Source organism: Bombina bombina, chromosome 7 (assembly GCF_027579735.1).
Source record: "Bombina bombina isolate aBomBom1 chromosome 7, aBomBom1.pri, whole genome shotgun sequence".
Classification (NCBI taxonomy): domain Eukaryota; kingdom Metazoa; phylum Chordata; class Amphibia; order Anura; family Bombinatoridae; genus Bombina; species Bombina bombina.
The window spans coordinates 112,921,346-112,940,236 of NC_069505.1; the positions used below are offsets into that span (position 1 = coordinate 112,921,346).

At 36.4% G+C, this 18,891-nt stretch overlaps 1 protein-coding gene across 1 annotated transcript in view; it reads right to left on the bottom strand.

Moving 5' to 3' along the window:
• The window catches only part of DHCR7 (7-dehydrocholesterol reductase), a 62,090-nt gene that overhangs the window by 17,999 nt on the left and 25,200 nt on the right, over positions 1-18,891 (bottom strand). Inside the window, exons 2-4 of the mRNA XM_053720244.1 lie at positions 11,102-11,203; positions 9,789-10,011; positions 6,145-6,235 (exon numbers count right to left, since the gene is read on the bottom strand). Coding sequence (XP_053576219.1) covers positions 6,145-6,235; positions 9,789-10,011; positions 11,102-11,196 — 409 coding nt within the window. The 5' untranslated portion in view covers positions 11,197-11,203. The remainder of the gene's footprint in view (positions 1-6,144; positions 6,236-9,788; positions 10,012-11,101; positions 11,204-18,891) is intronic.

Genomic DNA, 18,891 nt, shown 5'->3' on the forward strand with positions numbered 1-18,891 from the left:
ACAATCACAAGAGGCATATATGTGCAGCTACTAGTCAGCAGCTAATTCCCAGTAGGGCATTGCTGCTCCTGAGTTTACCCAGGCAAACTTTTTAAATAAAGGATACCAAGAGAGTGAAGCAAATTATATAATAGAAGTAAATTGGAAAGTTGTTTAAAAGGGACAGTCAAGTCAAAATTAAACATTCATGATTCAGATAGGGTATACAATTTTCAACAACGTTCCAATTTACTTTTATCATCAAATTTGCTTTGTTCTCTTGGTATTCTTTGTTGGAAGCTAAACCTAGGTAGACTTGTATGCTAATTTTGAAGGCCGCCTCTTATCCCAGTGCACTTTGACAGTTTTTCACCACCAGACAGCACTAGATCATGTGTGCCATATAGATAACAGTGTGCTCACTCCTGTGGAGTTATTTATGAGTCTGCACTGATTGGCTAAAATGCAAGTCTGTCAAAAGAGCTAAAATAAGGGGAGGTCTGCAGAGGCTTAGATGCAAGTTAATCACAGAGGTAAAAAGTATATTAATATAACTGTGTTGTTTATGCAAAACTGGGGCATGGGTAATAAAGGGATTATCTATCTTTTTAAACAAGACCGATTCTGGAGTAGACTGCCCCTTTAAAATAGCATGCTCTATCTGAGTCTTTAAAGTTTGTTTGACTTTACTATCCCTTTAAACAAAGAGAATACAAACTCATTACCTATGGCAGCAAACGGTCCAGGATGTTATTGTGTCATAGCAAAAGCAAATTAGCTGGGTGAATTCAAATGTTTTAAAAGCAAATACCTTGAAACCCTGGTCTATTTGCAGCTCTCAAGGACTATAGTTGATGCCTCAATTAAAAAACATATCTCTACAAACACATTGCCTAGATGAAGCAGGAACATTTAGCCTAATGATTCACAATTATTAGTTGACCAATGGCATCTATCGGCTTACACTAATAAGCATGTGATTTTATAATTAGGCACCATGTATATTATTTGTTGCATTACAGCAGCATTTTTAGTATTAATATGGCACCCCAATTCTCAAAGGAATCACAGCAATATATTTTAATGCAGTTATTTTTTTATGTCCTATTCTTTAACCTAAGTGACGTCTACAGTAATTAAGTAAGATGTTATATCTATGTCTCATTTCACTTCAGGTGATTTATGAATGTAATGGAATACCTCCCAAGCCTCACCCCATTCATGTGCAGTGAGTCAAGGCCTTGGCATATTTAAAAACAGATTGACAGACAGCGATCTAAAATGTTCTACTAGTAATCACAGGACTTTGTGTGAGGAGTATATATATATATATATATATATATATATATATATATATATACAGTCCAGGTGTGTGCACTCTTACCATCAAACTACAACAGCCAGGGTGCTATAAAACTCTGTGATATTATTTTGAAAGAAGCACTCACTGGGCTTCAGCCAACCGTGACAACAACTGTGTTCTTTATTGTGACGTTTCGGGACACAAACAGTCCCTTCCTCTGACGTCATTGCTGGTTCTATACAGTGAGCTGGACCACTGCGAAGTTCCAGTCTGCCCCATTAGCACCATTGGGTGCTTCACCTTTGTGAGTATTATTTGACATCTTGCAACTTTATCATACTGTGTCGGTGGTACTAGGCCATGGTGGCGCCTCTGTTCTTTTCTTTAGACTATTGCAAGATAGCCTCACATGCAGGCATCCAGCAACAGCATGAGATAGAGCCTGATCTCAGTGTGTATCTCACGTATTGGAGGCACTCACTGACAGGCATGTGATCACTGGGAAACGCTGTCCCTGCACTCGCTTGCCCGATGCGGCCTCCATAGCACTATTTCTACCTCACTGCTGAGGCATGCAAAAATAGATCAGCCTCATTGTTAAGGGGTTAAATAAAAAAACTTTGTACATCATCCTAAATGATATGTTTATTAATAAATTCTAAAGATGTGATTTCTAACCAAGTTCTAACAATGTAAATAATATGCTTATCTTTAATAAGACTTAAAGGAATATAACAATCAAAACTAAATTGTAATCAGTAGACTTAAATTTTGATTAAAATTTTTTTTGCAATAACCATGTATTAGCAATAATGCTTCTAGTAAAAGGTATTATTTTTTTAATGATGGCTTTTAATTTGCATGCAGCTTCTTAACTTGCATTATTGTCAACACAACGCATGTTACTACTTTCTCTCTAAGAAGGTCAAATCAGTTGTATGCAGCATATGGAAATATGGGGCGCGATCCGATATAGATCGCAGTTTGCGACGCAAGCGAGGGAACCGGCGTCGCCCGCAGTTTCAGCTCGCAACTCGAGCTATCCCATATATGGCGCCGTCAGATGCTAACGTGCCGTAAGTCTGACAAACCAGCGATGTCCAGAAATCTGCGCAAGTACAAATTTCTGGCGTCGCCAGTGATTTGCGGCACGTTAGAAACTGCCGGCGCCTATAAAACCTGACTAAAGTCTAAAACACCCGCACTGTCTAACACGCCTCCCTAACATAGCCCGACACGTCTAACCCTCTATCCGCTATCCCCCCTCACTAGCCTAACAATAAAAAAGCTATTAACCCCTAAACCGCCGCTCCCGTACCCCGCCGCAACCTAATAAAGTTATTAACCCCTAAACCGCCGCTCCCATACCCCGCCGCCAGCTATATTATATCTATAACCCCCTAAAGTGAGCCCCTAACACCGCCGCCATCTATATTAAAATTATTAACCCCTAATGTAAGCCCCTTACAACCGCCGCCATCTCTATTAAAATGATTAACCCATAATTTAATCTACCTACCCCCGCCGCCAGCTATATTATCTATATTAACCCTAAGTATATTATAGTTAATATAGTTATTACATTATATATATTAACTATATTAACCCTAATTATATTAGGGTTAATATAGTTACTATAGTATTTATATTAACTATATTAACTCTATCTAACCCTAACACCCCTAACTAAATTTATATTAAATTAATCTAATTCATATTATAAACTAAAATATTCCTATTTAAATCTAAATACTTACCTATAAAATAAACCCTAAGATAGCTACAATATAATTAATAATTACATTGTAGCTATGTTAGGGTTAATATTTATTTTACAGGTAAATTGTTAATTATTTTAACTAGGTATAATAGATATTAAATAGTTATTAACTATTTAATATCTACCTAGTTAAAATAATTACCCAATTACCTGTAAAATAAATCCTAACCTAAGTTACAAATACACCTACACTATCAATAAATTTAATAAACTACAAACATCTATCTAAAAATACAATTAAATTAACTAAACTAAATTACAAAAACAAACAAACACTAAATTACAAAAAATAAAAAAAAGATTACAAGATTTTTAAGCTAATTACACCTATTCTAAGCCCCCTAATAAAATAATAAACCCCCAAAATAAAAAAAATTCCCTGCCCTATTCTAAATTAAACAAATTTCAAAGCTCTTTACCTTACCAGCCCTTAAAAGGGCCTTTTGTGGGGCATGCCCCAAAGAATTCAGCTCTTTTGCATACAACAAATACAATCCCCCCCCCCCATTACAACCCACCACCCACATACCCCTATTCTAAAACCACCCAAACCCCCCTTAAAAAAGCCTAACACTACCCCCCTGAAGATCTCCCTACCTTGTCTTCACCACACCGGGCCGAACTCCTGATCCGATCCGGGCGATGTCTTCCTCCAAGCGGCAAAGAAGAATTCTTCCTCCGGCGATGTCTTCCTCCAAGCGGCAAAGAAGAATTCTTCCTCCGGCGACGTCTTCCTCCAAGCGGCAGCAAAGTCTTCATTCTTCCGGCGGCATCTTCAATCTTCTTTCTTCGCTCCGCCGCCGCGGAGCATCCATCCCGGCCGACTGCTGTACTACGAATGAGGTACCTTTAAATGACGTCATCCAAGATGGCGTCCGCCGAATTCCGATTGGCTGATAGGATTCTATCAGCCAATCGGAATTAAGTTAGAAAAATCTGATTGGCTGATTGAATCAGCCAATCAGATTCAAGTTCAATCCGATTGGCTGATCCAATCAGCCAATCAGATTGAGCTTGCATTCTATTGGCTGATCGGAACAGCCAATAGAATGCGAGCTCAATCTGATTGGCTGATTGGATCAGCCAATCAGATTCTTTCTTCGCTCAGATTCTTTCTTCGCTTGGATGGATGCTCCAAGCGAAGAAAGAAGATTGAAGATGCCGCCGGAAGAATGAAGACTTTGCTGCCGCTTGGAGGAAGACGTCGCCGGAGGAAGAATTCTTCTTTGCCGCTTGGAGGAAGGTAGGGAGATCTTCAGGGGGTAGTGTTAGGCTTTTTTAAGGGGGGTTTGGGTGGTTTTAGAATAGGGGTATGTGGGTGGTGGGTTGTAATGGGGGGGGGGGGGATTGTATTTGTTGTATGCAAAAGAGCTGAATTCTTTGGGGCATGCCCCACAAAAGGCCCTTTTAAGGGCTGGTAAGGTAAAGAGCTTTGAAATTTGTTTAATTTAGACTAGGGCAGGGAAAATTTTTTTATTTTGGGGGTTTATTATTTTATTAGGGGGCTTAGAATAGGTGTAATTAGCTTAAAAATCTTGTAATCTTTTTTTTATTTTTTGTAATTTAGTGTTTGTTTTTTTTGTAATTTAGTTTAGTTAATTTAATTGTATTTTTAGATAGATGTTTGTAGTTTATTAAATTTATTGATAGTGTAGGTGTATTTATAACTTAGGTTAGGATTTATTTTACAGGTAATTGGGTAATTATTTTAACTAGGTAGATATTAAATAGTTAATAACTATTTAATATCTATTATACCTAGTTAAAATAATTAACAATTTACCTGTAAAATAAATATTAACCCTAACATAGCTACAATGTAATTATTAATTATATTGTAGCTATCTTAGGGTTTATTTTATAGGTAAGTATTTAGATTTAAATAGGAATATTTTAGTTTATAATATGAATTAGATTAATTTAATATAAATTTAGTTAGGGGTGTTAGGGTTAGATAGAGTTAATATAGTTAATATAAATACTATAGTAACTATATTAACCCTAATATAATTAGGGTTAATATAGTTAATATATATAATGTAATAACTATATTAACTATAATATACTTAGGGTTAATATAGATAATATAGCTGGCGGCGGGGTAGGTAGATTAAATTAGGGGTTAATCATTTTAATAGAGATGGCGGCGGTGTAAGGGGCTTACATTAGGGGTTAATAATATTAATATAGCTGGCGGCGGTATAGGGGGATTAGATTAGGGGTTAATAATTTTTATATAGGTGGCGGCGGTGTAAGGGGTCAGATTAGGGGATAGATAAGGTAGATGGCGGCGGTTTTAGGGGCTCACAGTAGGGGGTTAGTTTATGTAGATGGCGGCGTGGTCCGGGAGCGGCGGTTTAGGGGTTAATAACTTTATTAGGGATTTCGGGGGGGGGGGGGGCTCGCGGTTGACAGGTAGATAGACATTGCGCATGCGTTAGGTGTTAGGTTTTATTTAGCAGATCGCGGTTGACAGGGAGATAGACATTGCGCATGCGTTAGGTGTTAGGTTTATTTTAGAAGATCGCGGTTGACAGGGAGATAGACATTGCGCATGCGTTAGGTGTTAGGTTTATTTTCTAGTTAGTTTAGGGAGTTACGGGGCTCCAATAGTCAGCGTAAGGCTTCTTACGGCTGCTTTTTGTGGTGAGGTGAAAATGGAGTAAGTTTTCTCCATTTTCGCCACGTAAGTCCTTACGCTGCATATTGGATACCAAACTGCGCTGGTTTGGTATACCTGCCTATGGCCCAAAAAACTACGGGCGACGGCAGAAATATACGCGCGTAACTTCTAGGTTACGCCGTATATAGGATACCAAATCAGCGTAAATATTGGCATCGCCGGCTTTTGCGGGCGACGATTTATATCGGATCGACCCCATGCTATATATGCAGTGTGTACAGTACAAGCTATGATTGAAACAAGGATAACTTTTTACTAAAACTATTTTTTGTGACTTATTATGTATTGCCAAAATGATTCTAAACAAATATTGAAATACATTCATGTAATTCCCATTTCAAATGTTTCTATATTGTCCCTTTAATTAAAAATACATAGGCTTTACTAAAGAAAATTTACCAGCAGGTGTTCGTGCTCCGTCTTGAACCCCTCCTTTATATCTGGGGAGAAACTTATGGCAAATATCTGGAACGTACATATACAGAAAAACCTAAGAGTAAGAGATAACATTTAAGGGACAGTATACAGCAATTTTCATATAACTGCATGTAATAGACACTACTATAATGACGAATATGCAGATACTGATCTAAAAATCCAGTATAAAACCTTTTAAAAATGTCCTTAGAAGCTCCCAATTTAGAACTGTTAATGAGGTTAGGCTGGGATACCCACTGAAAGGGCCTGGGAAATCAGGATGAGCAGACCACCCCCCCCCGTCCCTGTATATGAAAAGACCCATTATGCAAACAGGAGCAAGCTTGAATCTGTAGACATCAGTATACAACTAAAACATTGGGGCTTGGTTAAGAGTCTGAAAATCAGCACAATGTTATTTAAATATAAGCAAAACTTTACATTGTTGTAAAAACACTCCCAGATATGCTATATAAAGGGATAATCTACAAAACATTTATGCAAAGCAAAATCTAGTGTACAATTTCCCTTTAACAACTGTGTATAATCCTATGTCATTAGTGTCCTAGCAGACAATCCTTGTGTGTCCTATTCAAAGCTTAAAATGATAAATTACTAATCTTGTAGTCCTGATACTTCCCACCTAATTACATAGCTAAACTTAAAGGTCTTAAGGGGCCATTATAATGAAAACATTGCATGCTCTATTAATTAGTTAGAGCATTACATTTTATCATAAGCAACCTTGCAGCTCTATGTGTTTAACCCATGCAAAGGTGTTTAACACACAGTTAAAGTACTGCTTGGGAGCTGCAGAGATCTGCTGGTCCAGAACTGAAACTGCAGCAGACCCAATCAGCAGTAGTAGTCTTTACTGTTAAAGCAATAATCTAGTCAAAATTAAACTTTCATGATTCCGATAGAGCAGGCAATTTTAAGCAACTTTCTAATTTACTCCTATTATAAACTTTTCTTCATTCTCTCTATATCTTTATTTGAAAAAGCAAGAATGTAAGCATAGGAGCCAGCCCATTTTTGGTTCAGCACCTGGGTAGCGCTTTCTGATTGGTGTCTAAATGTAGCCACCAATCAGCAAGTGCTGCCTAGGTGCTAAACCAAAAATGGTCCGGCTCCTAAGTTTAAATTCAAATAAAGATACCAAGAGAATGAAGAAAAAATTGATAATAGGAGTAAATTATAAATGTTCTTAAAATTGCATGCTCTATCTGAATCATGAAAGTTTAATTATCACTAGACTATCCCTTTAAATACAAAGGGCCTGATGATCTGAAGCTCTCTGCTCTGGCGTGATTATTTAAGAGGTCTCATCAGTACTGCAAAGTCCCATAAAGAATTTTATAAAGGCAAATTGTACCTTAAAGGGACACTGAACCCAATTTTTTTTTCTTTTGTGATTCAGATAGAGCATGAAATTTTAAGCAACTGTCTAATTTACTCCTATTATCAAAATTTCTTCATTCTATTGGTATCTTTATTTTAAATGCAAGAATGTAAGTTTAGATGCCGGCCTATTTTTGGTGAATAACCTGGGTTGTCCTTGCTGATTAGTGGATAAATTCATCCACCAATAAAAAAGTGCTGTCCAGAGTTCTAAACCAAAAAAGCTTAGATGCCTTCTTTTTTTAAAAAGATTGCAAGAGAACGAAGAAAAATTGATAATAGGAGTAAATTAGAAAGTTGCTTAAAATTGCATGCTCTATCTGAATCACGAAAGAAAAAATTTGGGTTCAGTGTCCTTTTAAAGGGACAGTCTAGTATAAATTAAACTTTCATTATTCAGATAGGACTTTTAATTTTAACCCCTTAAGGACCAGCGACGTACCCTGTATGTCGCTGGCCTTTTTTTGGGACTTGATTGTTTTATAGCGCGGTCTTGCCACCAGCGTTGAGACTGCTCTATTCCACAAAGCCTGCTGGAGGGAGGGCATTAATAGCGTGTTCTTGCTAGACTTGTGCTATTATGTCCTGAAAAAACCCTTAACGACCAGTGACATACAGGGTACATTGTGGTCATTAAGGGGTTAATCAACTTTCCAATTTACTTTTATCATCAAATTAGCTTTTTTTCTCTTGGTATTCTTAGTTTAAACTAAACATAGGTAGGCTCATATGCTAATTTCTAAACCTTTGATGGCTGCCTCTTATCACAGGCTTTTTAAATCTCTTTTCAACACAAAGAGACAGAAAGTACACGTGGGCCATATAGATAACACTGTGTTCAGGCACAGGGGGTTATTTAAGATTTAGCACAAAACAATGCTAAATTTAAGACAATATATAATAAATAGTCACATTCATGTGATCAGGGGACTGGAAGAAGGTTCCTAGATACAAGGTAATCACAGAGGTAAAAAGTATATTAATATAACAGTGTTGGTTATGCAAAACTGGGGAATGGGTAATAAACAGATTATCTATATTTTAAAACAATAACAATTCTATGGTAGACTGTGCCTTTAAGAGCTGATCATCTTGCTATGCAGTGTTCTGAATGTGAAGGGGAGTCACATACAATGCAATATAATGCTGAAAAAAGCCTACAACATTTTTTTGTGATTCTCTCCATGCCGGCAAGTTAGAGCCTTATATTTTTTGCTAGAAACGCCTTTTAAAATATCTGTCTAGGACAGAGATGGTAAACCATTTTGATAATGTCTGTCCAAATGGCAATAATCTTACAAAACATACTCTTGGATGTCATGGGAAAAATTCTTTTTTAACTTTCTGCAATGAGAGTTTTTTTTAGTGAATTTTTCTTTCTGCAGGTCATTTTGAAATGAATTTAAATTTTAAATTAGGCAGTTACACTACAGCACCAGATCAATTGCAATGTGTTAATTAACTGGATAATAAAGCAATTTTTAAAGTTTTATAAATGCATTGCCAATTAACTGCAGATAGAAATTAGTTTTGTTAAGTTTTTAAAATGTTTCTTGAATGAATTTGTTTCTTTGGCTCTTTGTCTAACATCAAATAATTATAAGGTAAAAATGTAGTAAAAAAAAAAAAAGGTGTATTGCTCACAAGAACTCAAATTCAGGAGACACAGCTTTGCAGACTGGTAAAGACTAGTTGTGGAGATGAGACGGTCATCAATCAATGTGCTGCTGCTTTGCAGCACTACTCCGTATTTGACTGTTCTCTTCAAACAGTGTTTCTCTCTGGCTGCACTGTGTTAAGGAAAACTTACACAGTGCACCCAAATCACAGCGCTGTTTGAAGAGAACAGCCTATTGTAGAGCAGCGCTGCAAAGCAAAAGCGCTAACAGCATGTACCCCATTCTTTCTGCAGACATTCTGCATTTTCTGCAGATCACAGCACGTTCTGCATTGGGCTAAAATTTAAAAGGACATAAAAAAAAAAATTAAACGTTTTTTTTTAAATTTACTATATGTATCAAGAATTAAAGCTTAATCACTGACACATATAGTTGTTCATAAGAAAAATGATTAATCCTTCAGTATGGTTGGTTTCATTGGATACAATTGGAAATCCAGCAAATTTTTCAACCCTGGGCACGAGTGCAATAAGATTGCCACCCTGGTCTAGGAGTTTTAAAAAATATATATTTATATATAAATTAATTAATAAAAATCGTAGCTACCTGGAAAGAAACCCAAATTGTATAAATCTTGGCAGCTCTCCAGTTTAAGAGAGGGGTCTTGTTCCAAATGTCAGAGATTTTAGCATTGCCTGTGTACAGGTCAACAATGGGGCCAGAGAGAGCACACTGATACTGGTCACATGACATCACAAAATAGTACACAATCAGCGGAGCAAACATAAGGAGGAAGAGAACACCAGCCAAAGAAAACCAATCGACTTCCCTGAAAGAACAAAATATGACAGGTGGTTAGATAAGGTAACAAATATTTAAGTCACTTAGTAATTACTTCTGGGATTCCGTACATATATACATATACAATAATAAGGCTTGTTCTAAATAAAAAGAGCATTGCATTTAACACTAAAATCTGTATATTTTTTTATATACCATATTTCAAGGCTTGACAAACCCAGACGCAATGGAGCAACTGGCACAATTTTTACACCACGGCAATACATGTTTAATGCAGGGCTCAACAATATATATATATATATATATTACACATATACACAATAAAACTTGGATTTGTTGTTCACAGCTGCAAGCCCTAGAAAAGATCCAGCCACCCCAAGCTACATTTTTGAGACTCTTGAAGGCCAGCACAGGGAAGTGGGGGCACCCATGGGTGTCTTGTGGACTCTAAATCAATGTGCCTGAGCCTTATTATAAGGAGCCAGTAGCTCCCTGGCACGTGTTTGTCGGCCCTTGTTTTATTGACCCTTTAAAAACATTGATGGCACTTTGCTGATTGTTACAAAAGAGGAGTGTGACTTGGGTATTATTATTTGAGATGATTTGGAATTTGGTAAACACTGTAGTACTGCAGCAAGTAAGGCCGATAGAATGCTTGGTTGTATTGGTAGAGGTATTTGCAGTAGTTATAGTAAGGTTCTTTTGCCATATTACAGATCAAATAAGGGCTACTAAAAATGGTACATGGTCTAAATATAAAACCATCAAAGACTCAATGACCTAAATATGTATAGCTTAGAGGAGAAGAGGGAAAGAGGTGATTTAATATAAACTTTCAAGTATTAAAGGGCTCCCAAAAAGAGTAATTCTAGAACAAGAGGTCAATTTGAAGGGGTAGTAGTTCAGGAGTAATTTGTCAAAGTACTTGTTTACACAAAGTATACAAATACCACTGTCTGGCTCCTAAATATTCTTACTGGCTCCTAAATGTTAAACAGATTTGTAGACCCTTGAAATATGCTTACACTTTCAGGAAATTTTGGGCCTATGGTTCTTATCTGTGTTTCTATGGTAACTTAAATTTATGCAGAATGTTACAAATAATACAGTTCCCTTACCAGGCTCTTCCCCATTGTCCTAACTTTTCCTTTTCACCATTGGCAATATTTTTGTTATCTCCTCTGGAGGTGTTTACTTTTCGTCGTTCACCCATTTCTATGCTGTAACAAAAAATTATATATATTAAAATCACAAATCACAATCACTAGATCATTTATGTATCACAAACATGTATCACACATACTGCAACCTGTTAAAGGGCTTCATTTTCTTGTAATATAAATTTACTTTTTACTTTTCTTTGTTAACTAATAAAAATGTGAGAGAGAGAAAAAAGAAACATCAATGAATAGAAAGAGATGTGACAAAGAACAAATTATTAGGCCAAAATGGAACAAAATACAAAATGGAAAAGGGATAAATTGTTTAGAGAAATTTGCTGTTTAAAAGGGATATTCTAGGGCACTGATGGCAAACCTAAGCTGGCACGCAGAGGCCTCTCTGTTGGCACGCGAGCCCATGGCTGCCATTAGGGGGTGACGGGCATTGCTGGTGTCAGAGGCCGGTGAATCTGGGGGGCCCGTCTGTGCCCCGACTGCTACTGCCTGTATTTTAAGTAAGCAGTGTAATAAAACTTTATACTGAGAGTCTGAGTCCCTTGCATTGGTCCCTTATTCCACTAAAGGACTGCACAGGGCTCATTATCCGCTTGCAAGCATGTACATAAGAGGAGGAACGTCATCCCTGGAAGCTGTAGTTTCTATTACTATCAGCCTGCTGCAACTTGTAGCAAATTTAAGGTGGGCTGCTTAGTAGTAGAAACTACAGCTTCCAGAGATGCCGTTCTTCTTCATATGCTCCCAGAGTAAGATGATGTTCCTCCTCATATGTGCGTGCTTGCATGTACATAAAGGGCCCTGCGCAGTTGTTTAAGTGAAATAAGGGCCCAATGAAATTAGAAGCAGCATGTTTCAGCATGACTCAAAGGTAAATGGCGCTACTGAGTATATTGTCCTGCATACAGCCAGCATACTGTGCAGTGAGGAAATGCTTCATTTATGTTTATTTAGATCTCTTGTGAGCTTATTTTATCCCCCCCCCCCCTGCTTTTTTATTCTACTGCTACTTATTTCCCACTAACAAATGCCACTGGGGAATGAGGCAAAAATGTCCCAACCGATCATTTAAATGTTTGTGAAAAATCCTACCAGATAAAACCATGAGACGCAATACAAATAATGTAAAAAAAAAACCTCAGTATTCAGGTTTAATTGCAGTGTTGGCACTTTGTACATTATTGTATTTTTAAACAAATTCTACCTTTTACTATTTTTATCTCTGCAAATTAAATAATCTTAGAGACATAAAACTCACATTTTTTCTTTTATAATTCAGATAGAACATACAATTTTACTTCTAGCATCAAAATGCCTTTGTTTTCTTGTTATCCTTTATTGGAAGGCCGGGAGGTACGCTCAGTAGCAAGAATGTTATACATTAGCAAGAACACTAGATGGTAACTTTTTTTTCCTGCCGTGTAGTGCTTCAGACGTGCACACTACCTATCTAGATATCTCTTCAACAAAGAATAACATGACAACGTAGCAAATGTGATAACTGAAGTAAAGTAGAAACTTTTTTTAAAATTGTATTGTAATTGCATGTCTATCACGCCCCTTTTATTTTACTGCAAAACTGGGTCTAAAGCAATGCGACAAACTAACTTATAATTTTCAGTCTCAGTTATAAAGATATAAACATTGTTCCAATGTAGACAAATTGAAATCACGCGATCGAGCAATCGATCACGAAATTTCAATTATGGGATCGGGTCTAGGGGCTTCTCTATGACGCTAGGAACTCCCTCCATACCGCGATCAAATCCTGCAAGCGCAGTAGGCTTCAGGACAGCCGTTGGCTATGACGTTGTATTCCGTCATAACGGCTTTAAAGCGCAGCGCCGTTGTGACGGAATACAACGGCATAACGGCGGGAAAAGGTTAATTACATTTCCACAGACACCAATGCAGCGCAAAGCCTGTCGTTAACTCTTTAGGCACAGTTTTGATCTCTATAGGCAGCTTACATGTAGTTATTCTCAAACATAGATTAGGTCTGTTCAACATAAAACGCAGTGTATGGTCCAACAGCAATTTATATATATATATATAGTTTTCATGCCCATAAACAACTATCCCTCTACTAATCTATGCAACACATTACTTATTCTATTCTGTGTTTGTTTCTGTTTGAGTTTAAATGTAGGTTATAACACTTGTAGCACATCAGAAGTTTATATATAAATAGCCGCACTGTAGTGCAACTGTAATTAAAGTTAGCTTGACCACATTTTTTCAGTTATTAAAGGACTACTAAAGTTACAATTAAACTTTCATGATTCAGCTAGAGCACATGATTGTAAACAACTTTCCAATTCAAATCCATCAATATTTTTATATGCACACCTTCTGAGGCATCAGTTCCTACTGAGCATGTGCAAGATTCACAGAATATACATATATGCATTTTTTGATTGGCTGATGGCTCTCACATGATTTAGTGGGAAGCAAAATAAAAGTAACTGAATTAAAAAAAAAAAATCTACTACTCGTGAAATTCAAACAAAGTGCTTTTGCATTGTCTATTTACTATGCATTTATTCATGATGCTATTCTACTGAGTTTAGTGGTCTTTTAAGGGGACATAAAATGTGCTAAAACAAAATGGGTTACAGCATTGTATTACCCATACATACAGTACATATATACTTACCCTTATCATTTAATAAAGAAAATGAGCTAGACCGATCTTTATGAGAAGGGGCATGCAGAAATATTTGATTGTGTAGTATGTATGTTTTTTTTTGTTGCTGATATACTTTAAAATATTTTGAGCATGCTCATTAGGAACAAGCAGCTGGTAAATAAATCAAGACATGAAATTTGGTGGCAGGGGTTTGTGGGAGTTGTAGTCACAGATATTGGTCAGTATTGTGCTGTAGACTAGTGGACAGTTTATAGCACACACAGACAAACATTTCACTGTGAAGAATTAAATAGAATATACTCCAATTTCCCTGGGAGTCCCTCATTTTCAGAGTTAAATTATAGGAAAGGTGAAAAACATAAATAATGTGAGAACTTTGCAAAGTTTTTTACTTAGCATAATTAAACCATTTTGGCCTAGATTACAAGTGGAGCTTAAAATATCACTCACGCAAGCACAATATTTGCACTCCACTCAGTAATACCGGCACTGCAAATGTGAGCTGGTATTACAAGTTGAGCAATGCAAATGCAACCTCTCGTTGCATTGCAGGGAAGCATTCTGTGCTTCCAGCCTCAATCTCCTGTTGTGAGAAACGGTTGAGAACCTAGCACAGCGAAGGAGGCAAGTTGCACAGTGATGGGCATCAAATTTTAAATATATATGTATATAAGCATAAGCATATATATTTACAGGGAACACACAGTCCCCATAGACCGCTATGCAAAGGCACTTTTCAGAGCCATTTTTTTTTTCTAACACCCCACAACCGCACACTTTAACCCCACAAAACTGCTCCATGCAGTTTTTTTTTTTTTTTTTTAAATATGCTACAATTTTTTTAATACAAAAAAGGAAACTTTATTTTGGGGGCAATTGGGGGATATTTTAAAAATTAACCAGAGGTCTGACCTCTGGTTAATTTTTGAAGCACTAATTGCTACCGTAAGCTTGCGGTCGCAATAACTAGCCACTTGTAATGGCTGGTTATTTATGGTGTCCCCATAAACAGGTGAATTTGCCCATTTATGGGTGCGCAATAAATTAGCGCTCCACTTGTAATCTAGCCCTTTATGCATTTTAAAGGGACATAAAACAAGTTGGGATAGAGACAAAATAATATAATATGTACGTTAATTACTTTACCTGCAAATTTATACTGAAGTGCCTCGCCATTAACCCTTTCTTTTTAGTTTCTGAATTGTAAAGCTCTAATTCCCCGCACACATTTCCGTCTATGGCTGTATCTATATCTATTGTTATTTTGGTAGAATGTAAAAGTAAATAGGGATTATCTGCTGGAGCATGCCTAGAAGCTGTGAGCTCAGTTGAAATACAATGTCTGTGTCTAAACACTGATAACAGGGGTGGAGTTGGTTGATCCAGGCAGCTAAGCTATGTAATTAATTTTGCTTATTTTATGCAAACTATTTTTAATTAATTTGCCTTTTTAGGATATGCCCAGATCTCAACCTGTTTTATGCCCCTTTAAGTTTAATTACTCCTTAACATTCCATTAAAATAGTCACTGACATAAAACTAAGAATTATTTTTTATATAAAGCATGTTAATAGCTTTTAAGAAATGGAGACATCACTCTATAAACAATGAATGTCATGTTTCACTGTCACAAAGCCATGTGTTATAGAATATGCAGCTCAAACAGCTACAAGGCTCATGCGTGCATGAGTGTAACCTTGGCTTTGTACACTTTGTACTGTTAACTTTTTTATCTCGCACACTGAAGGCCATCAACAGCATTTTACAGCTGTCCTGATATGTTAATCACTTGTTTCATATAATTCCAAACATAAGAAGTTACTAGAGGTCAACTACTTATTGTCATTTACATATGTATGTAAAATGTCAGTCCCACTATGTAAAGTAGCAGTCCTATGTCAAATCTCAGTAGCACTATGTAAAATCACAGTCCCATTATGTAAAAATGCAAGTCCCCCAATGTAAAGTCACACTCCCACTATGTAAAGACAGTCTCCCTATGTAAAATCTCAGTTCCACTATGTAAAGTCCCAGTCCCACTTTGTAAAGTCACAGTCCCACCACTATTCAAAGTAACAGTCCCACTATGCAAAGTCACAGTCCTCCTATGTAAAATCTCAGTCCCACTATGTAAAGTCACAGTCCTCATATGTAAAATCTCATTCCAACTATGTAAAATCTTAGTCCCACTATGTAAAATCTCAGTCCAACTATGTAAAATCCCAGTCCTCATATGTAAAATCTCAGTCCCACTATGTAAAATCCCAGTCCTCATATGTAAAATCCCAGTCCCACTATGTAAAGCACAAGAATATGTGAGGCAGAAGCTCTCAAGACTAATTCCATTTATTGTCATTATGTGAGCACAAACCTTTCAATAATTTTGGTTTGCCATATAATGGAAAGTTGGAAACCTGATTTAAACTTTAGATTAAGACCATGGCAGCGTATATACAGTTCTTCCATAAAGTTAACTACCTCACATATAACTCATTTTGAAACTAAAATATTTACACTGTATCTAGACTCTACCCTGTTTAAAATGAGCTATAAAAAGCACTATTTAAAAGAACATTCACCTCTATAAAACATTCTATTGTGCACATAAAAGGACACTATTTAAACTATATTTAAGGTTATATGAAAACTGATTATTTGGAAACTAACATGAAGTATGTACAACTGGACCTTAGAGCTTTTTGTACAGCTGAACAGTAGCATTCCTCATAAAAACAAACAAAAAATTGTTTTTGAAATACAGAAACATCTGTTTTACAAAAAAAATCAAAATCAATTAATTTTAAGATGTGATTTAGATCTCAATTTAAGACACAAAACAAAACAAAAAAATCTCATTCCATTAGATATTTGGATCAAGCTAGTACGAAGTAGAATTTCTAATTTGCCTGTACACCTATATATAATGTTGCCTTAAAGGGACAGTAAACCTTAAAGGGCCAGTAAACCAAAAAAATAATGTTATATAATTCTGCACATTGAGCTGCATTGAGTGTAATGGCGTGGTCGGGCCGAGCTGTTACTAGACAGCTGGCCAGATGCGCTCTGAGGGAAAACCAGACCCGCTCAGTAGAGCACAGAGGGCGGGTCTGGAAAACCCTCTTTTTTTTTATAAATGTTCACCGGATATATTATGTTCTATAAAGCTAGCACTCATATAATGTTATATAATTCTGCACTATGTGCAGAATTATGTAACATTATTTTTTAGGTTTACTGGCACTTTAATAAAAAAAAATATCATAATTTGATTCACTATTAAGGTACAATATTTTTTACTAATTCAATGTTATTATATATATATATACTGGTATATATTTTTTTAATACCAAATTTTTATATAATGTTTAAGTAAAGTGTCACTCCCTACATTATGCTTATTATTCATAGCAAGTCAGCGATGGCTCTACATATATCCCTCGTGAGCGCGCATCACCATTTTCAATTCCATCAATCCTTCAGTTTCTCACTGTTGTGGGAGGAATGCTGCACTTGTCACTGGGAATGTATATGATTGCGTGCGCGAGCCGTGCATGGTATGGTCGGGAGTCGCACATGCGCTGTATTGATTACCCACGATCCATTTGGGTAATAGACATGCGTGTTCAGAAAGCCCCTGTTGTGCCTGCGACCGGGTATGCGCTTTGCTACAATTATTATTAATGACCCAAATTAGCATATTTGTTATGATTGTGTAACTGCCAATGTCTATTTATTGAGCCTGCGATCTGGGGCTGTCTGCTGCAGTGAGTAAAACTAACAATGCGGTTTGTAAAAAAGGGTTAATTAAAAGGTAATTATTGATATTTGAAACATTTTACAATTATTATGTAGTTAAGTTTTATGGCATACTGAAATAAAAAAATGATGTTTAAGAGGTGATAGTTTTTATGATCCTTTAATTGATTCTAATGATTGAATACCTATATGTCAGCCTATATATAAAGACCTGCTTACATAAATCACTTCTGAACCTGACAACTACAAAAACTAACATAATTATCCTCCCAAACACAAATGCATTAAAGGGGATAGAAAGGTCAAAATTCAAATGTGCATGGTTGCATTTAGATGTTTAAATAGAATCATTTTTGAAATATACTCCCATTATCAAAAATGCTTCTAGTAAAAATTTTACTGTTTTTTCCTGTGGCATATATTCTGTAGAGTGCACCACACTTTCTCAGAGTCAACAGTGACTTGTATGAAACAAATTAAAGGGACAATTAGTCAAAAATAAACTTTCATGATTTAGATAGGGCATGTAATTTAAACAACATTCCAATTTACTTTTATCATCAAATGTGCTTGAAGACCGCCTCTTATCACATGCTTTTTTATTTAATTTTCACAACAGGGGAGTGCTAGTTCATGTGAGCCTTATAGATAACATTGTGATCACGCCGTAGCTTGTTGGCAGACACAGCACTAATTGGCTAAAATGCAAGTCAATAGATAATAAATAAAAAGTCATGTGATCAGGGGGCTGTCAGAAGAGGGTTTAGATACAAGGTAATCACAGAGGTAAAAAGTATATTATTATAACTGTGTTGGTTATGCAAAACTGGAGAATGGGTAATAAAGGGATTATCTATCTTTTTAAACATTACAAATTCTGGTGTAGACTGTCCCTTTAAGTCTTTACTGATGCAATACACATCACTTACAGATTTCTGAACGAGCATGATGTTTGATTCCTGATCCTTTAGTCCAGGGGTTGACAAATTTGTTAAAAATCTAGGAACCAGCCCAAAAATGTATTCACACTTTCTGGGGAACAAGATCCTACTGATCATGTGCACAAGCTCACAGGGTATATGTATACTAGTCTGTGATTGGCTGATGTCTGTCCACATGAAAAAAATTATATTGTCAAAAAAAAAAAATTCCACTGTTTATTTGAAATTCAGAGTAAGGGGACGATTTATCATTGCCCGAATCGGCCCCACTGCAGCTGTTTCCGTGCAAGCTTTCAGGCTTGCGGAACACAGGAGTTAAGAAGCAGCGGTCTTAAGACCGCTGCCTCTTAACTCATACGTCTCCTCTGAGGCTGCGGTCTGCAATC